This window comes from Aedes albopictus, chromosome 2, assembly GCF_035046485.1.
Source record: "Aedes albopictus strain Foshan chromosome 2, AalbF5, whole genome shotgun sequence".
Classification (NCBI taxonomy): domain Eukaryota; kingdom Metazoa; phylum Arthropoda; class Insecta; order Diptera; family Culicidae; genus Aedes; species Aedes albopictus.
Genome location: NC_085137.1, coordinates 199,401,341 through 199,424,380, shown reverse-complemented (window position 1 = coordinate 199,424,380; position 23,040 = coordinate 199,401,341). Strand labels below are relative to the sequence as shown.

General features: G+C 42.4%; 2 protein-coding genes across 3 annotated transcripts in view; both read left to right on the top strand.

Annotated features, from left to right (window-relative positions):
- LOC109400281 (prolyl endopeptidase FAP) overlaps nt 1–23,040 on the top strand; it is a 447,684-nt gene that overhangs the window by 284,079 nt on the left and 140,565 nt on the right. The window lies entirely within an intron of this gene.
- Nucleotides 7,474–8,740, top strand: LOC109425165 (testis-specific serine/threonine-protein kinase 1). The gene is made up of 2 exons (XM_019700412.3): nt 7,474–7,697; nt 7,765–8,740. Exons 1-2 carry the CDS (start codon nt 7,614–7,616, stop codon nt 8,596–8,598), a joined length of 918 nt encoding a protein of 305 aa, XP_019555957.2. The 5' UTR covers nt 7,474–7,613; the 3' UTR covers nt 8,599–8,740.

The window sequence follows — 23,040 nt, the reverse complement described above, 5'->3', positions numbered from 1 at the left end:
TGGAATTCTAACAAGTGTGTCCTTAATTTTCGTGTACATTTAGGTTAAGGTAGGTTTTACAAATAGAAAAACGACAAATTAATTGACAGCGTTGGTTTCCACTCTGTCTCGAGTGTCATTTTCAGTGGATGTAAGGGCGGTACTGAACGCCTTGACTTCCGTCGCGCACAGTAGGCAATTTTTTATTATTTATAAGGAGTCCTTATTAAAGACTAACTTTTATAAATTGTCTATTTTAAAGAAATGGAGCAATTTCATAAATGTTTGCTTTTAAAATTTAGCTCTGGGATGTCATAGTAAATTATTGCAGTGATTTCGAACCTCACTTTGTATCCAGTATTTATGCCAAGCATGAATGTTTGAGGATGAAATCAATTGCGATACGAAACACAGTTAAGAGAAAACGACGAGGGTAACTGATCCGATATGGAGGAGTTAAGCACTGGGTTCATGTTTATACCACAATTGTATCGCCCCAAGCAAACTTTTTACATGAATTGAATAGAAAATAATAAAATCTATCCTTTATCTACGGGAAAATAACGAAATATTGCAATTTTGAGGTTGTTATGAGCATTTGTGGAGCCTCGTAGCCGTGCGGTTAAGGTCACCAAGCTTTTAATCGCACCATGCTAAGGAGTGAGGGTTCGATTCCCGCTCCGGGCGATGAAACTTTTCGTGAGGATAGTTTCTTCTCCGTATCCACTGGTGCATGCTCCGTGTCCCTTGTCCAGTGTTTAGTTTCATTCAGTCTGTACAGCCTCTGGCTGAAGACGGTATCCGCTAGGTATCCGCGTCTTTTTTTTATACGTTTTTATTTGGAAGAACATAGTGTTCCTAATGTGGCGGTATCCCATTGAAAACGTATGAGATACCGCAACAATAGGAACACAGCAGCAAACATATTTAGGAAAGTATTTTTGCAAAGTCGGGTTTTGGACAAATCTTAAGCACACAAATGGTGCAATCCCATAATTGAAGCATAATACATCTATTAAAAATGCTTTTTGGTAACGTTTCAGTCGAAAAAGCGCTCAAATGCCACTACCGCAACAATAAGTACTACCACAACGAAGGAAACAATTACCCTATTCATAAGTTTATGAACGTTATTTTTCATGAATTTAATATCATTCAGTAGCTAAACAATAAACAGATTACTTTCATGAGCAGAAACAGATGCAATGAAGATTGTTTGTTTGAACATTCCATGAGGTGGGTGAAGTCAATCAGTGTTACCCCACTGATCAATGATACTCAGTTTTACGGTACTTGAAATCTTCATTACATGATCGAAAATTTTGACAAATATTTGGTTATTTTAAAAGATAATGCCACAGCTGTCAAGGCGTGGGTAGTCGGCACGACCATGCTGAGGGTAACGGGTTCGATTACCAGTCGCTCCAGGAAATTTTTGTATTGGAAATTTCCTTGACTACCTTGGACATAGAGTATCTTCGTGCTTGCCACACGATATGCTCATTAAAAATACTCATTGACAGAGAAAACTATGAAGGTGCTCATAAAGCACTATACTAAGAAGTAGGCCTTACTCCAGTGAGGTCATACGCCAAAAAGAAGAAGCATGGCGGGTTTTGTCTTACTTATGTAGAGCTAACTTCGTTTCGTTGTGTTGAAAGACTGTGACAGGCTACCTTACCGGGGTCACGCTACCTATGTACATCGTGTTGATGGGGCTGCCACTTTAGGCATAGCTGCCGCGATACAGCGTTTCTTATTCAGCTGCTAGATACCAGAACAGACGCTGTTTGAGCCGCATGTTCTTGATGAACAGATACTCGGGACGTACCTCCTCAATATAGCTGAAGTCAGAAGGAAAGCAGTGCCCGGGTTGCACTACCAACTATGCACACAACTCTTAGCTGGCGGTCTTAGTCATCGTTTGACCCGTGGGAGCATGAGGTAGGAACTTGTGAGGAACAGAGCTATGTTGGGCGCTCTTTTTATTGACTCACCATTTTGCAGAGAATATGGAACAGAATGATATGCGGAGATTTTACGAAACTGTCAATGGCGTTTGTCTCTGTCTTTTTTTTTTCTTCTAAACCATAGGGGGATAATCTGCTCAACAGACACCCTAACAGAAGGTTAGGGTAATGTAGGTCTGAGGCCGTCTTCTACAACAAAAGTAAAAGCCAGGACTACTCTCTCCTCGTACCCACTAAACCATTCATATGGTCGCCAAACCCTACGTCTCTCCGGAACCACCAAGAAGGTATTGCTTCAGAGAGGGGCTAAAGCACATCGCCTATTAATCCAACTATCTACCCTCGGTATCAACCTATGGGTCCACCTTCCTTTGGTGGAACTGTCCCACGCGTGCTGCCATTTGACCATAGAGGCCATCCTGACAGTCCTGCGTATGCCTCTTGTGCCGCGCATTTCGAAGCACTCCACGTCCTCACTGATAAGAATGCTGATAGGCACCATACCAGTAATGACGCAGAGAGCGTTGTGTGACACGGTACGGTACGCGCTCGCAACCCTCAGGCACATAAGCCAGTAAGTACTTTCCAGCTTCCGTCGGTAGCATTTAGTACTTAGCGTGGTGCCCCACGCCGGGCCGCCATATCTAAGTATGGACGTAGCAACACTAGCCAGAAGTTTGCACTTACTGGCGTACACCGCAGAGCTATTGGACATCATCCGGGACAGTGCCGCAATAGCTGTGGGGGCTCTTTTACAGGCATAATCGACGTGGCTACCGAAGGTAAGCTTATCGTCGATCATCACGCCCAAGTGTTTGACGGAGCGCTTTGACAGGGTACTGCACTCTCCTACACTGATCTCCGTCTGCTGCTCCGACTTCACGTTGTTAACAACCGTCACCTCTGTCTTGTGGTGAGCCAGCTCAAGTTTCCTGGACCGCATCCACGCCTCCCCAACCTTGATCGAGTGGTCGGTAGTCAACTTCACCTCCTCGATCGTTTCACCGTAGACTTCGAGCGTAATATCGTCGGCAAATCCGACAATCACCACTCCCACTGGGTACTCTAACCTCAACACCTCGTCGTACATGACATTCCATAACACCGGACCCAGGATGGAACCTTGCGGGACTCCTGAGGTTATGTGAAAGCACTTCCGACCCACCTCCGTGTCGTAGACTAGTACACGATTCTGAAAGTAACTTCCGAGAATCTTGTACAGGTACTCCGGTATCCCCAGACGCAAGAGCGCATCGGCAATAGCAGATCAGCTGGCGCTATTAAACGCATTCCTTACATCCAGAGTCACTACCGCGCAAAAGCGAATTCCCCTCCTCTTAGGCTCGAGTGCTTTCTCGGCGGTTTTTGTAACCGACAAGATAGCGTCTACGGTGGACCTCCCCTTCCGGAAGCCATACTGGTTGCTCGAGAGACCATTTACGCCCTCAGTGAACCTCAACATTCGATTGAGGATGATCTTTTCGAGCACCTTCCCCGCCGTGTCAATCAAGCTATTGGTCTATATGCCGACGGGTTTCCGGGTGGTTTCCCCGCCTTTGGCAATAGTACCAGGCTCTGCCTCTTCCAAGCTTCTGGGAAAACTCCCTCGTCCAGGCATTTCTGCATAGCAGATCTGAACATCTCGGGAGCCTCTGCAATAGCTACTTTTAAGGCCAGGTTCGGAACTCCGTCCGGACCTGGGGCCTTACCTACGCTAAGGGACTTAGCTATCCCCGCAAGTTCTACATCGGTGACCCTCTCCTCATCGCCAGCCCCAGTCCCCGGTTGTCCTACGAAAGGAGGCCAAGGACTAGGATCATGACGCGGAAAAAGTCCTCCAATGATCCCCTCCAACATCTCTGGAGATTGCACTGTAGGAGCCATCACACCTCTCGTCTTGGCCATAACGACCCTGTAGGCGTCACCCCACGGGTTCGTATTGGCCCTCTGACAGAGACCCTCAAAGCAGGCCTTTTCGCTTGCTCTTATCTCGGTCTTAAGCGCGGCTTTTGCAGCGGCGAACACCACCCGCCGTTCGTTTCGCTCTTCCTCTGATCGTGCTCGCTGCATCCGCCGCCTAGCCCGTAGGCAGGCGCGGCGCAGGTCCGCAATCGCGTCGGTCCACCAGTAAGCTGGTGGCCTCTTGGTGGCCTCCCATTTCTAGGGTGGACTCGCCTAGGCATGGTCGCATCACACGCATGTGAGAGCACCGCTACCAGCTTGTCGCCGTCTAAACCGATTAAGTTTCGCTCACGGCGGAGCGCCTCCCTAACTACCCCTTCGTCGAAGTATGATGTCTTCCATCTGCGAGGGCTTGGCCTTGGCCTAGCCGCCTCTTCTTCTATCCGCTGTCTGCTGTTGTTGTAGTCGATACTGTAGCGAACCGCAAAAGATCACGTCAATAATTGACTCCGCTCCGTTTCGACTAAAGGTACTCTTGGTACGGACATTAGCCAAGTCGACATCTAAGATGGCCAGTGTTTCTAGCAGGATCTGACCCCGCTGGTTCGTGAAACGGCTTCCCCATTCCACGGCCCAGGCATTGAAGTCACCCGCTATTACCACCGGCCTTCGCCCTGTTAGCACGGTCGTTAAGCGGTCCAGCATTTGCGTGAACTGCTCGATCGGCCACCGCGGAGGCGCATAACAGCTACAGAAGAAGACCCCGTTTACTTTGGCGACCACGAAGCCCTCATAGGTAGCAGACACCAACTCCTGGATGGGGTATTTACCCGTCGTCCATATCGCCGCCATTTTTCTGGTCCCATCCGCGACCCAGTTGCCGTTGCCGGCGGGTATGCGTCCGATATGATGGCGATATCCGTCTCCCACTCAGAAACCGCCTGACAAAGCAGTTGCTGAGCCGCATCACAGTGGTTCAGGTTCAGCTGCGTTACCTGCACTGTGATTTGTTGTTCACTGCGGCTTTCTTGAAGGCCGGGCATCTTGGACCACCCATCGGATGTCTGTTGTTCGAGGATTTCCCGGTACAGATCATGCAGATGGGCGAACTCGTGCAGCTTTGGGCCTTATGTCCTTCAGCGCCGCATCGCCTGCACAGTTTGCGCCTGTCGGGGCCTTTACAGTCCCACGACTTGTGTCCTGGTTCCAGACACCTGAAGCAAACCTCTGGTGGCTCGTGGAATGTCAGGTGACATACACACCAACTCACCTTTATGTTCCCTACTTTAACGGACTTTTTGACGTCCGCCACAGGTAGCTGAACCAAAGCTATCTGTGTCCCTGCTGGCCCTTTCCGTAGCTTAACGGCTGCGGCGGCCACCTGCACATCGCACTGTTGCCGCAGTGCCGTGACGAGCTCTTGCACTTCGGTGATCTCATCAATGTCCTTGACCTTCAGAGTCGCCTCATGTGTCAGAGCCCTCACCTACACACCCTCACCAAGGACCTCTTCTGCCAGCCTCTTATAGGCGGCGCCCTTGTGCTCTTTCTGGCGCTTCAGCTCCAGGATCATCTCGTCCGTGCGAGTACGTCTAATACTGCGTACGTCGGCTCCAAGACCCTCAAGCTTGGCGTCGCTTTGCATCATCTTCAAGACGTCCGAGTACTTGGACTGTTCCGTCTTTATGACGATCGCGTCGCCTTTCTCGCGCTTGGTGCCGCTGCTTGGCATCGTCGATCGACGCCCTAAGTCGAAGCAAGGCCGTTTTCAGGTCCTTGCTTATGTTCGACTTAGTGAACGCAAAGTCGATGATTTTGCCAAGCTGCTGCTCAGCCACCTCTATTGCGGACCGTCCTTTGGATACTCGGTTGACGGCCCTCAACAACCACGCTCCGTCCATAACCTCCACCGGCTGGCTTGCCGGGAAGTGGACTGGAGCACCCACGCTTGAGCTGCGTACGCAACTCCCAGCTGCGTACGCATCTCCTCACTTCTTCTTGTCGGAAATCTCATCAACCCGCTTCTTGCGAAGGGGTTGATCCCACCACTACTTCCACCTGAATTCTGATTGCTTGATTTGTTTGATTTCATGATTAATCCCACGAGTCGCACGGGAAAGAATGTCCACCACGCCAGAGCCCTACATTAACGCGGTAAGGGACAGCTTACTGTGGGGGGGGTGCCCAGGTACCCCACAGGCTCTGTCTTGCTTGTGTGTGACCTGTCAAGTGATCTGTCAAGTGATCTGAGAAATGTCTGTGCAAATTTTTCCGCACGCTTAACCCGGCAGGCCAACAGCGATCGCAACATTGACAAAACATCGGGAATGTCAAGCGTTTGCTTTGACGTTGGTTGATGCGTGCGGAAAAGTTTGCACACTTGGCAAAGCGTGTACTGAAGGCTTAAATAAGATCGCGCACACGTTGGCTTTTTGCAGTTGAGTTAGACCTGAGGACTCCAAACGTTCAGAGCGACTTGGTGCAGGCCCGAGATCAGTGGAGGCGAATATTTTATTCGGCGTGGACTCACCACTACGAGTTGAAGCCCATCAAGTATCAAGTGAGTAAATGTTCCATTAGACGTGACAAATATGTGGTGACCCTCCATAGCCAGAGAGTTAGACGGTCAGCGGACTCACCGAACGTTGGACAAGTAACTGCCGGATTGGCAGTATCTGAGGCCGGATCTACTGGACAGGCTTGATTTCCGGCAGATGACCGCCGGATAGATAGGCGACCTGGCAGGACAGCGAGCTTGATCGACGACACGAGATGGTTGACGGTTGATCGTTGGACGGAAAGGGACGGATACCGGGCAGGAAAGCGGGCTTGATCGGACAAGACAGCAGACTTGATCTTCGACACGAGATGGTTGATGGTTGATCGTTGAACGGAAAGGGACGGATACCGGGCAGGACAGCGACTTGATCGGACAAGACAGCAGACTTGATCTTCGACACGGGATGGTTGATCGTTGAACGGAAAGGGACGGATACCGAGCAGGACAGCGGGACAGGAGAGCAGACTTGATCTTCGACACGGGATGGTTGATCGTTGGACGGAAAGGGACGGATACCGGGCAGGACAGCGGGCTTGATCGGACAGGACAGCAGGCTTGATCGACAGGAACAGATACCTGACAGGGTCGCAACCTTGACGAACAGGGACAGGATTTGCTCCACCACCAGATGAATCGGGACGAGGACCAGACACTTGAACGATGATTTTGACGATAAACGGGCAGATAATGGGAACCACACGAGGCAAAGGGATTTTCTTGTAGATCTGGTAATTAATGAGAGGTTTTGTTTTTTTTCGACTTGTCTCTCCAAATTCAGTGTTAAGACTAATTTTATTATAAAATTTTCCTACGCAGATCTCCTATGATTTTTAATTTATTGGCTACTACGATAACTAAATTGACTCCATGCATGAACTAGTTGTTTTTTCTTTAATCTATTAATCCTATTCTCTACAAAATATTTGGCCAAACATACTCAACAAATGACCAACACAGCCTGAATCATAGCAACCTTGGAAAAATGTCGGGCTAAATATTTGTCATATAGATAAACACTGATAAACAGTCTAATGACACCTTAAGTATGTAGAACTGTCATCATAATGGCCTGAAATTTGTCAAACCGTGTTGATAACTGTAGCAGTAGGCCGCGTGTAATGTCATGACAGGTGAACCAGAGTAGACAACAAAAAAGAAAACGACAAAAAAATCCAAATTTCAAGTGCATATTTTAACAAATCATGGAAAATTCCTCTTCAAAAGTGTCAAGGTTAACACCCTTGGATAACGCCCTTACTTCGACAACAGAATGGAGCCGAAAAGAGGTATAAATTCCCCCTACAACTCAACCACGTGTTCTCCCCTTTCATTGAGTACCATTTTGTGTTAAAGGTTAAAAAACAACTGTCGGAGCGAGGTTATCTGATCGGCCAGTCAATCGGCGAGGGTTCTTACTCCAAAGTGTACTACTCGGAATACCGCAAACCAGGCCTGCAGCAGTTCCCCGAACGGAGGGCTTGCAAAATCATCAATCGTCGCAAAAGCTCAATGGAGTATTCGCAGTTCCTTCCGAGAGAGATCAAAACGATGATAGCCCTGTCCCATCCGAACATCGTTACCGTCTATTCGGTGTTTGAATTCGGTCCGTATGTTTGCATCTTCATGGATTATTGCCGCTGCGGAGATTTATTGCAGAGAGTTCAGACCCGCGGCAAACTGTCCGAGACGAAAGCTCGAGTCCTGTTTCGGCAGTTGGCTTCAGCAGTGCAGTACATGCACTCGCGAGGATTTTGCCATCGGGACATTAAGTGCGAGAACGTGTTGCTCTGCAATCCGATGCACGTCAAACTGTCGGACTTTACGTTCGCCAAGAAGTGTCCCTGTGAGGAAGCATCCCCGAAACAGCTCAGCGCCACTTTCTGCGGCTCGGTGGCCTATGCGGCACCGGAGATCCTCAAGGGCATTCCCTACCATCCGAAGCGGTACGACATGTGGTCCCTGGGATGCGTTCTCTTCATAATGGTAACCGGAACGATGCCGTTCGACGAGCGCAATATTCCGGAGACGATTGAACGACAAGAGCGGAAGCACTACTTCTACCCGGACGGGGTGAAGCCAAATCCGACAATTATCGAACTGATTGACAGCCTAATCGAGCCGGATGTGAACGCCAGGGCAAGCATCGAACAGGTTGTGAACAGTGCGTGGCTCCAGGAGGTGGAATAGGCTGGGGGGAGGGGCGAAGGCTTCAATCGATGGCTTTTATCTGCGATTGAAGCGGACTTGCGAACGAGATTTTAACCGATGGACGTATTCTGTCAAGATGAATTCGTTGAACGACCGGACAATAAAATCGACTTGCGTAGAATTTGATTGATTACCATTATTTTAGATTGGATTTAAAGAAGGTTTTGCTATATTATTTTTATTTAAGGATATCAAATGAAAAGCACATTTATCAATTTAATGCACTAGAACACACGCTGAAAACTGTTTTTATGCACCGAGTCACAGGAATTAAAATAGTGCTTACAGCTATGGCCATATGGGCCCTGTCAATGGTCGAGAGATCAAATGTTATCTAAGCATATTTTATCAAACTCTATGGTGTCCACAGTTCCATTCAATAATTAAAAAAAGAATAACCAATGCAGAGTAAGATCATAATAGGTAGGCTGTTTAACTCACTATGGCCAAAATAGAAGGCTGGCTATAACTGATGCTTCTATCCATATCTAAGTATATATAAGATAGAACCTGTAAGAAGTAGATTGATAGAAAGATTTACTGCAAAAATGTCATGAATATTTGTTGAATTCTACAACAATGCTATTGGATTTTGAAAACCTAGTATACGTGATGGAATAGCTTTAACCTTCCGTAACTCGCACGGTTGGCCACCACCGCCAGCACTATGCTAATGCTGAGTACAAAAAGTGAGATTTTTTCAACATGTTCTCTGATTTCTTAGTTTTCTGTAGTTGGTACGGCCAAAATATATTGTTAATGAAGATTTTTAAGCATCTCGATCAATTACACTGTTGAAAATGCTTTGACATCCATGTGCACAACAGAACATGTGCTCGATGAACAAATTGAGATTTGAAATTATGAAAAGAAATCCACGTACTCCGGTGAGACTCGAACTCACGACTCCCAATTCGCTAGACGGGCGCTTCTATTCCTTCAAGCTACGGAGTCACTCGACTATCTCCGTCGCCAGCAGGCCTAGAACTGAACTCGATTTCACATTCGCACATGGTTATCTTCTTTTCACAATCCAAACCCCCTTCGGATGGGATTAGATGAACATCTAACACATTGTCTGTTGTGCACATGTATGTCAAAGCGAGAGAGGAAGTTATTTTTTAATTGTCGAGAGCTTCGGGCACTGCCTCCCAATCACTTATTGGTATGGCAATTAGTGTGCAGTCGGACTCTCGACGGGTCGGTCCTCGGCCGACCGAATACGGTAAGGGTGACCGTAGCACCTTACAAATGTCAATTTCTTGATTTTGCTTTGGCTGACCAAGCCATGTGGGAAATTACACTGTTGAAAATGCTTTGACATCCATGTGCACAACAGAACATGTGCTCGATGAACAAATTGAGATTTGAAATTATGAAAAGAAATCCACGTACTCCGGTGAGACTCGAACTCACGACTCCCAATTCGCTAGACGGGCGCTTCTATTCCTTCAAGCTACGGAGTCACTCGACTATCTCCGTCGCCAACCCTTACCGTATTCGGTCGGCCGAGGACCGACCCGTCGAGAGTCCGACTGCACACTAATTGCCATACCAATAAGTGATTGGGAGGCAGTGCCCGAAGCTCTCGACAATTAAAAAATAACTTCCTCTCTCGCTTTGACATACATGTGCACAACAGACAATGTGTTAGATGTTCATCTAATCCCATCCGAAGGGGGTTTGGATTGTGAAAAGAAGATAACCATGTGCGAATGTGGAATCGAGTTCAGTTCTAGGCCTGCTGGCGACGGAGATAGTCGAGTGACTCCGTAGCTTGAAGGAATAGAAGCGCCCGTCTAGCGAATTGGGAGTCGTGAGTTCGAGTCTCACCGGAGTACGTGGATTTCTTTTCATAATTTCAAATCTCAATTTGTTCATCGAGCACATGTTCTGTTGTGCACATGGATGTCAAAGCATTTTCAACAGTGTAATTTCCCACATGGCTTGGTCAGCCAAAGCAAAATCAAGAAATTGACATCTCGATCAAGTTTTGAAAAGGGCTTATTTTCAATGTAGCCGAATAACTGATATGTAATATATATAAAAAAATGGATTAGTTAAATTTTATCTTATTTTTTTTTTGTTTTCTTCACTCGGAATGATCAAAATATTGTGAATTTACTGCAAAAATGAGTACCAAAGGGAATTTGCTTAATTTTTTTTGAGAATTGTCGTTTAACCTTAAGGGACGTTATCATGCGAAAAAAACGCTGAATCTCCCGCAGCATTTCGCATTGAAAATCGTTAGTGTAGACCCAATGTTTGACCTTAAACTGATTTTGAGCCTGGGAATGTGTGGGAAAAAAAAGATGCCGATTAAAAAAATTCGAATTTTATGCCTTTTTTTATTTCTTCTTCTATTACCGTTTTTCTTACAATTGTTCAACTATTTCACAAAACCACCTTTTTGTTGGAAAGCTTCCTTTATTACCTTACCGGTTCTGTCACATTCGCCCGAAAACCATTCGCCCGAATTCCAAACGCCCGAATGACAAACGCCCGAATGTAACAAACGCCCGAAAGTCATTCGCCCGAAAAGACCACTCGCCCGAAAAGACCATTCGCCCGAATGACCATTCGCCCGAAAAGACCATTCACCCGAAAGACCATTCACCCGAAAACCATAATAATCTTGAAAACAACTGTCTGAATCAATTTAGGCGTCGTCCTCGCGTATGGCTGAAAGTACATAACTGCAACCATTTTCGTCGGAGGGTTTTGCTTTCTTTGAACACAGTCTGATTTAAGACTTATTCTGTTACATACATTTTCGGAAATATAGCTGTGGATTCCAATTGATTGGAATTGTCCCTTCTTTTGTTAATAGGCTTTTCTTTCTAGTTTCACCTCCAAGGAAATTAAATTCAATTTGATGTCATTTTTCACCAGAAATTTGCCCTTCTTTCAATCATGAGCTATTCTTTTAAGTTTTTCTGTTATGGGGAACCTTGACGTTATTTAACTTTACAACTTCTGGATTCCAAACATGGTTTCAAAAGAACAGCTTGTTCAAATAAGAATGGTGAATTCTCGCGATTTTGGTGTTTTTTTCTGCATCGTTTAGCTCACACGTTTCGATTTTTATCAATTATTGTTCGTTTAACGAAACGGAGTTATTCCGAGTGAATCAGTCGTGAACACTATTAACTTGAATATGTGCTGATGTGATCTGTGCTGATTAGGTCTTCTTCAAAACATAGGCCGTTCTTGCAAACTAAGCTAATATGAATATTATTGGCGTTAGTCCAGCTGTTCTTGCGATTGGTCGGATACTGAATACACCATGCGTCTGTCCTTAAACTTTCATCATGGCAAACCAGAAAAAAAAAAACTTGTTCTAAGAAATTGCAAGGAATCGTTCTGGCGTATGACTTTCAGGCGAATGGTCTTTTCGGGCGAACGGTCATTCGGGTGAATGGTCTTTTCGGGTGAATGGTCTTTTCGGGCGAATGGTCTATTCGGGCGAATGGAATTCGGGCGTTTGCCATTCGGGCGTTTGTCATTCGGGCGAATGGTTTTCGGGCGAATGTGACAGAATCACCTTACCAATGATGTATTGAAACCAATAGATAATGGTGATATTGATTAGAAAATATCGATTTGAAATAATATGTTGTTTTTTAGCAAAAATCGATATTTTTTGCTTTAGTTAACTTTAATGCACAATGCCTTTGTAACTACATCAGCTCTTAGTTTATATGTTTATTATTGATAAATAGAAAATTTCAGAACAAGCATTGGTGAAAGTCACTTTTCTGATATTTGTCAGCCTAATTCCCTATAGGGCGAAGGGTAGTGACAAGTATAGTACCAGGACAATTATGCTCAGAGTTTGAGGCACGGAAATTAAATTTTCAACCACATTTTCGTGAAAAGTTTTGAACGAAGTTCTTCGTATGTCTTGCTTCCTAGCCATATGCGGTAGTGCACGAAGAGACGAGCAGCGTTCGGATGGAGCTCTTTGTCAGTTAATTGGATGGTGTGAATGGTCTCTGCTAATGAAACTATATAACTGAACGACAGTTCATAATCGCTGTTCTGGTGCAACTAATGAAGATTTTCTTCGCAGTAGAGATTCGGTGCTGATGTTCCTGTTGAAGATTACGACTTGCACTTGCATGTTGCAACATGCACTTGTTCGAGGTTGTTGAAGATTGAAGCGATAGGTAGTCGTAACGAGGCTTGTTGTCATGCTCGATTAAGTCTGCGACTTGAGGCGAAACTGGAAGCATTTCCTCATTTTTTTTTTTTGGTTTTTGATTTTTTATTAAATAACGAAGCAATATTTTCAAAATCGGTTTTCGTACGCATGTAGAGTATGGATCAAGGTATCTTCTGAATTTTTTTAAGGTGGAAAATGTTTTCCATTTTTTGCAGAAACCTTTTTTTGTGAAATTTTATTCAAAAATGGTTTCTGCAAAAACGAAAAACATTTTCCACCACAAAAAAAAAATCAGAAGATACCTTGATCCATACTCTACATGTGCACGAAAATCGATTTTGAAAATATTGCTTCGTTATTTAATAAAAAATCAAAAACCAAAAAGTGAGGAAATGCTTATAGTTTCGCCTTAAGGGGCTATTTATAACTCGAGTCGATTAAATCGGTTCGCCTGCTAGGGAGCGTTCATAGCGTTCAATTTCCCACATTAAGCCACTACGTCCAATAAGTTGAACTTTTGTGGCATGGGACCACACAATCTTTATTATCTTTTATCCCTTTCGGGAAGGAGCGCAAGAAGTGAAATCTTCATACAAATAGCTCAACTCTGGCTCTCTAGAACTCTTAGATTTCCCAACCAAACAATAATTATTTTTCCACATTTGAAAGAACTTTATCTTTCGATTTCAAGCTTTGACTACCTTGCTAAATCGGAAACAAAAAATATGCGACAGATAAAACTTTTTCATGTTCTACGGTTTTTGTGTACTTTTTGTTTATCTTGTTGTGGTAAATTTGACAGGCAATGTAAACAAAAGCAGCCATACAAGTATAAGTAATGGCTGAATTATTGAAACAGTTTACATTACTTTAAACAAAATCTAAACAGATGAAAAATATGCAAAACTATTACCGCTCAACAGCACAATTGTGTTGGTTCGTCTCGAAAGGGTTATATCCATGGACTTGGTCACCGATAAAAAGTTCAATCTCCTCCCTGGTCAACCATTGATCAAACCGTGGCCACCGGAATGTGTGTTGGAGCATCCTTTGTCTTCGAGGACGTTTTGACCATGGTGTAAAAATATGGTATGCGACAGCTCTATCTTCATGATATTTCATATCCATCTCCTCCAGGATTTCCTCCAAAAGGTCCTCCAGGAATTCCCGAAAAATCCTCCAGAAACTCCTCCGGAAATTCCTTCAGGAAATCTTCCCGATTTTTTTCAGGAACTCCTACAGGATTTCCTCCGGAAATTCCTCCAGGAATTCTTCCGGAAATTCCCCCAGGAATTTTTCGGGAAATTTCTCCAGGAATTCCTTTAGGAATTCCTCCTGAAATTCCAGGAATTCCTTCGAAAATTGCTCCAGCAATTCCTCCGGAAATCGCTCCAGGAATTCCTATGAAAATTGCTTCAGGAATTCATGCGGAAATTGCTCCAGGAATTTCTCCGGAAATTCCTTCAGGAATTCCTCCAGAGATGCCTCCATGGATTCCTGGGAAAATTCCTGTAAGAATTCCTGGGGTAACTCTCGGAAAGACTGCTACAGGTACTCTTTGATGAACTTCTGTAGGAAATCCCGGAGAAACTTCTAGGGCAATCCTGGAGAATCTACCGCAGGAATTTCCTGGATGAATTCGCAGAGGAATTACTGGAGAATTTTCCGGAGGAAGTCTCAGAGTAATTTCCGAGGAAATCCTGCAGAGAGTTGCAAGCCAAGTTTGTCAAACATCGAAAAGTTTCAAAATTTGGGATCCCTTAAAGAGTTCCTTGAGTTTCATGCTGAAATTGACGTAGACATTCCCGAAAGGAAAACGGAGCAAAAGAAGAAATTTTAAGGGGTGATAAAATTTGTCTGCAGGGAGTTAAAGATGGTGTAAAAGTATTGCCTCTGGCACCACCGTACTCGACCGCCTACTATCCTGTCAAATAGCTGTTAGCTTGCTTAACAACTATGCTGAAAACGGAATTCTTCTTGTTCATTAGGGTATTGATACAAGTATTTTTTTTAATACTTAACGGAACCTATTGAATAATATCAGAACCAAGGCCACCAGATGCGTCTTACTTTTTCTTAATTTTCGAAATAATTTGATGGACGTTTTCAGATTTCTGAGATAAAATTGTTTGAACGTTTTGATTGCTGATGCCACCTAGCGTCACCATTGCTGGATAGATCTTAGGGGCTGTCCATAAACCACGTGGTCATTTTTTTGGGAATTTTCAACCCCCCCCCCCCCCCGGCGTGGTCATTAGTCCATACAAAAATTTTTAGTTGTCCATACAAAATCGTCATCGGCCGAACCCCCCCCCCCCCCCTCATGACCACGTGGTTTATGGACAGCCCCTTAAACTGCCGACCAATTTTGCAGGAATGCCATGCTTTTAGTCCATTAAAGTGTGTTTTAATATTTAACACAACGTGTCACCTAGGGAATAAATCACGAATCAAAGGCTAAACTGTCAGACAAGTTTTAGCTTGCTGAAGAGCTTTGTTGAAAACGGCATCATTCTAGCTTATCAAGATTCTGAGAAATCCCTCTCGGGACGGAGCACAAAAAACTGAAATTTCCATACAAATTGCTCATTTTTGGCTCTCCAGAACTCTCAGACTTCTCAATAAATCAACACTTTTTCTTTGGCATTTGCAAGAACTACTCTTTAACTTTCGACTCGTAGTCTTGTCCACTAAGATAAATCAAAAACTAAAAATTTGCGACAGATAAAACTTTTTCATGTTTTACAATTTTTGCTCACTTTTTGTTCAACTTCTTGTGGCAAATCTCGCACACAACATAAACAAAAGTTTGTTTACACACATGCAAGTATATGTAATGGCTCTATAGATAAAACAATTTACCTCAGGTAAATCAAAGACTTTCAATTTTGCTTTCAATAGTCGAAATCTCCAGTTGTAAGAATTTTGACGCGTCATTCGGTTTTTTTATTGAGTGACCTTCCGCTCTCCCCCACACCAAAAGACTCATTGTTGAGCCCCCTGGTAGTGAACACTCAAGGCCCAGCCGTAGGCAACACAACAAATCAAGCAAAAGCAAAAACTTATGGCTTGGATAAACAAGCAAGGAAAACAGAATATATAAACAGGTTTAGAAACGGAAAACTAAGCGGAGAAGTTGATTTTCTATTCTTACAGATGTTCCATTGTATTCCATTTCGCTCCAAAGTCGCATTTGCATTTTTTTTTTTTTTTTTTTTCGTAATTATTTAACTGAAGTTTAAATTTGTGAAACCAATTTTTTTACGTAGTTTCAAAGAGATTCAGCTGGTACTGGTTTTGCAGAAACTCTTTTGAAAATATTTAAATTTGAACTATGGTTATCCGCAAAAGTTGATCAGTTTGAAGATCAATTTGACTCTGGTTTACGGTATATGCTGGCAGGCGGAACCGATCACGACCGGGTCGTTCTTAGTAATAAGGGCTTGTCCATAAACTACGTATACTGTGAAGGGGTAAAGGGGTTCCGGCCAAAGTCTACGTTAAATTCGAAAATTTTGTATGGAAGAAAGTCTACGAGGGGGTAGGGGAGGTCTGAAAATGCCAAAATTGTGTCTACTGTTAATGGACAGCGACTAACGATAGACGGAGATACCTTCGATGTGATTTACCTCGGATACCGACTAACGGCTGACAACAATGTCAGTCGTAAAATTCGAAGGCGCATTATCAGCGGAAGGCGGGCCTACTACGGACTCCAGAAGAATCTGCGGTCCAAAAAGATTCACCCTAGCACCAAAATGTATGGTATGTGGGGGCAAGATGGGTCAGGGGGCAAGATGGGTCAGTACCGTTTTACCCGTAAAAATGAGGTGGGGCAAGATGGGTCATGTTTTGAAAATTGCTTGTCAAGAAGCAGGTTTCAAACTGTATGACCTTTCTATACTTTTATATCATAGCTGACTAGTGTATCTGAGAGTCGTGGTAGAATACAGAGAAATGCGATTTATATTCAGACAGTTATAGGGGTCCATTTTTTAGGTGACCCATCCTGCCCCCACTTACCATACTTATGTACAAAACGCTAATGAAACCGCTGTTCCTCTATGGACACGAGACTTGTACCATGCTTGAGGAGGACCTGCAAGCAGTCGGAGTTTTCAAACACAGCATCCAGAAGGGGACCAAAGCTGGAAAGATACGGTGGGTAGGGCATGTTGCAAGAATGCTGGATAACAACTCTGCATAGTTAGTGTTCGCTACTGATTTGCTTATTGAGAATGACCGACGATAAAGAGCGGCAGACACAAACCGAGTATTATGACGTACTACTGTTGATCATGTCGTATCTTAAATGTGTTGTTGAGCAAATAAATGTATGTATGTAATGTTAAATAAAAATGATAGACCCGATCCCATCTTCAACGATAAATTGCCTAAAATATGATGCGGTTAGCACACCACAGCCTATCCAAATATTTGCCAATGCCTCCAGAAATCTAGATTCCAGAAACCACATCGACACTGGTATCGTGCTCTACCACTCCCAAACCAATTTTCCATTTAACCATCGTACTGTTGATTCTGGGCTTTTGTTGTGGTCAGATATGAATTCGCACACTTTGGATCTAACACCACTGACGACGGCTGAATGAACACACAAAAAATGTATGTGTAGTACCACATATAGGCAGAATCGAAATTCGCAGTTCGCTACCCCCAATTCAATCAATATCTATGGCCACAATTGGCAAAATTGAATCGCTCATCCGATGAATGGTGGCGTGCGGTGTGATGGAGGTTTCAGTGGGTTTGCCTTTCAGAGCAGCAACGTGCCTGTCAGTTGACCGACGCGTCAACAGCTGACCGTCAGCTGCATGGATTATATGCGATTTGTTATTTATTGGCGAGGGAACGTTTTCAAATTGGTATTCCTGGGAAGCGAACGAAAACTGACTGTCATATTTTAATAAATTCAAATTTGATTTTCGTAGGTTCAGTAAAGGATTCGCAATACAATCCGAACAAAAAATAATGGTACCTCAAGTGGGTCTGTGGGGATTTACCGTACTTTAGGGAGCATCCATTACGTACGTCACACTAAAATTGGGAATTTTCAACCCACCCCCCCCTCCCTCCCCCCTACGTACGGGTTTTTCCTATACTTAATACATTTCTTGTCAGACTTTCACAAACCCTCCCCCTTCCCCTAGGAACGTGACGTACCCCATAAGTAAATTTCATTAAATTTCCTCCATTTAAATAACGTTTTGCCTTTCTCGTTCACCAAAGTGGTCTTAAAGGCTATATGTTCACTCAAAAAAACGAATTTTCGATAGAAGGCTCGGAGAGTCAAGTCACATATACCAATCAACTCAGCTCGACGAATTGAGATGATGTGTGTACCGTAAAATGGGGTAACTTTGATAGTTTTTCAGCGAATTTTCTTAATATTTTTTTGTGTAACAGTACTTCACCTACTTTTATATTTTTAAAACAAGTACTGGGGTATCAGTTATCAATTGCAATTGAAAGATTTGATGATTTTAAATATTTTGGGTGGCTTTGAGTTTTCCATATGAACGAGAATCAGATTTTCATTTTGGGGCAACTTTGATAGTGCCTTGAAAATCACATCAAATCTTAAAAAATAATCACACATTGAAATCTAAGGAACATGAACATGATGAGAGAAGCCTTGTGGAAAATACAAGATAGATTTTTTATATAAAAACATTGATGTTTTACTAAATTTTACATATAAAAATGAGTTTGTGGAGTACTGAGTGAAAAACACAGTGAATTTAGCTGTCAAAAATCATTATCTTTGTAAAAAATATATGTTTAACGGTACATCAACATACGATTGAATGATATTCATGGTGAGTTTTCTTTTTTTGGTATTTTTTAATGTTCTATTAACAAATTTTGAATAACACAGATTTATCTACATGAAAATACAAAGACATTGCATACTTTTAGGCGATTATTGGTGTATGGAGATTTATGTCACAATTTACAAAGTTGACTCCAGTTTGTAAAAACGCACTTTGTTAAGACTATCAAGGTCAGATTTGGAATCTACTATGATGAATCTACCGACAATAAGAAGCCATTCATTGAAAAAATAGTTGAAACAGAGCTGTACAGTATCTTGTTTGAAGGGTTTGACAAATGACAGAAATATCATCAATTTTTATTTTTAGCCCAAAAAGTTAAATATAAACTCGGTTTTAATGAAAATTCGTTTAGGATGCACTTTCATATGTATAGTTTTGATCTACGTTTGCCTATTTCTTAACTGGTTAAAGAAATCATAGTTATAAGGTAAACTATACCATGCCTGTCGCACTATCAAAGTTACCCGTATTATCAAAGATACCCCATTTTACGGTATGTATGTATGTATGTGTGTATGTATGTCTATGCGCAAAAAGCGTTCAGTCACTTTTATGGCCCTTCCCATTGGCTGATTTTTCAGTTTATAGCTCGAATGGAACAGGAATTTCGACGCATTGTTTGCTATTTAAAATGATCTGAATCGGTCAAGACGTTCCGGAGTTTTGGTCATTTCAATGATCCGGACCAGCACCGGTAGAGATGACCGTATATAAAACTGAACCAAGCCTCAAACTGCGGTGATTTTTGTAATCTTTAGCATGGTTGACGATTTTTTTGCGGCAATCAACACTAGAGACCATAACTTCCACGATGTCAGCCCAAAATTCAAGATAGCATCCCAATATTCAAGATGACGGCTCCAGATTTAAAATGGTGGCTGTTTTAGGCTCTATAACCATGCAATATGGGTATATTTGGTACGGGGAAGATGTCTGGACTCCAAAAATGGTCACCAGAATATCCAAGATGATGGTCTAAAATACAAGATGGCGTCTCAAAGTTCAAGATAGCGGTTGTTTGATGGAGTATAAGGCTCTAAAACCTTGCAATATGGGTATATGTATTTGGTACGAGGAAGATGACCGAAGTTCAAAAATGTCGTCCAGAATATCCAAAATGGCATCTCAAAATTGAAAATGGTGTCTGTTTAATGGTTTTTAGGCTCTAAAATCATGAAATATGGATATATTTGAAATGTAGAAGATGTTCGGTCCGAAGTCCAAAAATGGCGATCGGAATATCCAAGATGGTGGTCTAAAATCCAAGATGGCGTCTCAAAGTTAAAGATGGCGGTTGTTTAATGGAATTTTAGACTCTAAACCCATGCAATATTGGTATATCTGGTATGAGGAAGATCTCTGGAGTCCAAAAATGACGACCAGAATATCGAAGTTGGTCAACTTAAATCCAAAATTGCGGTTAAAAATTCAAGAAAGCGGCTTTTTCTTAAGAGTTTAACGCGTAAACATCAAAATCTACATAAACAATGTGATTTCTGGTGCCTTAAATGGATTTTTGTAAAACGTAAGAAAGTGTGATATAGGTTATCTTTGATATAACGAACCCTCGATATAGCGAATACGATATAACGTAAATTTTGCTTCGATATAACGTACAGCATTGATTTTTTTTCCAGTTATAACCCCCAGATAAACTACGAAGTCACTCGAATCAATGTTTTGTTGCATCATTAGCCTTGTTACCCAGAATTTGTGCAAATTGGGAAAAAGCATAAAAAACGAACTAACTTTTTCGTGAAAACTCATGTTTTTTTTTGTTTATTCAGAAGTTCCCTAAGCTATTTAAACTGGTATCCTACCAGAAGTCCCTTCAGAGGTTCTTTCAGGAGGAATCATGAAAGCCTTCTGAAGAAGCATCAATAAGTCGCAAGAAGTTTATTCAGGAGTTCCTGCAAGAGGACTATAGAAATATATTTAGGAGGTTCTACAGGGATTCCTTTGAAGTTTCTTTAGAAATTCAAACAGGAGTTCTTACTGATATAAGTCCAGGAGTTATTTCAGAGATTCCTCCAGGAGTTTCAGGGAACCTTGCACTTGTTTTTTTTTTTTCAGATATTCCTCCTGAAATTCTTCAGGGATTCTTACAGAAGTTCCTTCAAATATTTCTCCAGGACTTCTTTCAAAGAATCTTATAGGAAGACCTAAGAATACCACCAGAGAACTCAAAGACTCCTCCAGAAGTTTATTAACGGATTCCTATATAAGAATTCCTTCTAAGATTCCTTCAGGATATCCTAAGGGGATTCCTCGAGAAGATCCTTTAGGGATTCTTCCAGAAGTTTTTACAGGGATAGCTCTCCTGGGGTTCTTTCAGATTGTAGATTGAGATTGAGATTTTACCAGGAGGACTAACGGATGCCTCCAGGAGTTACATGAGAGATTTATCCAGAAGATTTATTCCAGAAGAAATCCTTCGGAGATTCCTACCGGAATTCCTTCGGGAATTGTCCCTGGAATTCCTGCAGAGATTTCTCCTGTAATTTCTTCGGGGATTCCTCCTGAACTTTCTTCAGGGGCACGCCTGGACTTTCTTCGAGGATTCCTCCCGAAATTCCTTTGGGAATTCATCCTGAAAATTGTTCGGAGATTCCTCCTAGAATTCCTTCGGGAATTTCTCCTGGGCTTCCTCCATGGGTTCCTCCTCGTATTTCTCCTGAACTAACTTCGGGGATTCCTCGTGGAATTTCTTTAATGATTCCTCTTTGAATTTCTTTGGAGATTCCTCCTGGGTTCCCCTCTGGAATGACTTCGGTGGTTTCTCCTGGAATTTTTTTTCGCAAATTCCTCCTGGAATTCGTTTGGAGATTTCTCCTGGACTTCCTATGGGGATTCCCCTTGGAATTCCGTCGGGGTTTCCTATTGAAAATCCTTCGAGTATTCGTGTAAATCCTTCTGACCCAAGTAACACAGAAAACATCTTTTAAAAAATATTTTTCAAAAGATGTATTATAAATGTCATATATGAGCATTAGGAAACATCTTTTGTTAATATTAGGCTCTATTTATGTTTGTCAATAACAAACAACAAAAACACAATTTGTTTTGCTCATCGACTTCATCATGTATAAAATGTAGTGAATTTACTTTCAAATAACAATACTAGAGCATTAAACTCATCGCTAGCAAAACTATTTGCGTTCTCCCAACATTCAACCAAAACCAACTCCAGGTGCGCTCAGAAATCTGCTGCAACTGCAAGGCCAAAATGGTAGTGAAAACCCAAATGCCTATCCATCAGGAATCATCTACGCGCTACAGCAAACTTTTTGGCTTCGATTTTCTGACACTATATTCTTATTGCTACCTCTTGAAATGGAACCAAATTGTTTTTAGTGGCACGGCCCTGTAATGAAGGTGTACGTCTACGTGGATTTGCCAGCTTCCTGATGTGGAACTTTTTCTCACGGATTTCATCAGCACCTGCCGGTTGCCGATTGTTGCATAGAATCATCCGCAAGCAAACGTGCAGTGCACATAAGCGTCCTTGAGCAGCAAGCCAATTTCCTTACCAAAATAAATAATTCGTTTCGGTAATTTGTAGTACCACTCGCGGATTATTCAAGGTTATTTACCTTTAAAAAATCAAACGTCACGATGCGAGAAAAATATTTTGCCATTGGTCAAAATCCTAGCCTCACTAAAGAATAAGTTGTAATATAGTTATACTTATGTTGTAATGAACAAACAATCAAATATTTTGATATGCGCGTGTTGAATTAACGCTATCGAGACGTATTACAAATGTTATTTAAAACTACCTCCACAATCTATTATTGGATAGCTGTCATAATGCAATTTCAACGTTGTTTCAACTTCATAATGATAATGAAAACTTGTAGAAATGGATATGTTTTTTAGTAACAGTACCGATCAAAAACTTGTCTACATATTTTTTGTTTACATGAAAATGTGAAATAAATTAGCTCTAATGTTTTCCTATTTTGCAAGTAAAACTATTATTTACAGTACGATTGCCCAATTTTCATATTAATATTTTATTCGAGGCACTGTTAGAATGAAACATTGTGATTCGGATTGTAGGTTTAATCAAAAATGTGGTTGAAGTTGTTTAGAACACTTTGAACGGCACTGTAGGTCTTTCGCCAATTTGCCATATTGCTTCTGCACGTGGATTTAAAATAAATATTCACAAAGCAGTAATAATTGGTTGGGACATGTTATTTTTTCAATTCAATTCAGTGGCGCTTAATTCACGGGTAAGTAAAAACTGTGGTTTTACGATAAATCTTGAACCGCATGAAACACATTTGTATGCACCCATGAAATACCCAATTCAGATTTTTTTATTTGAGTAGCTATGAAAAGAAGCCATCACTTAAAAACTTTTTTCGGGTTGAAAAATTTAAATGAATTTGT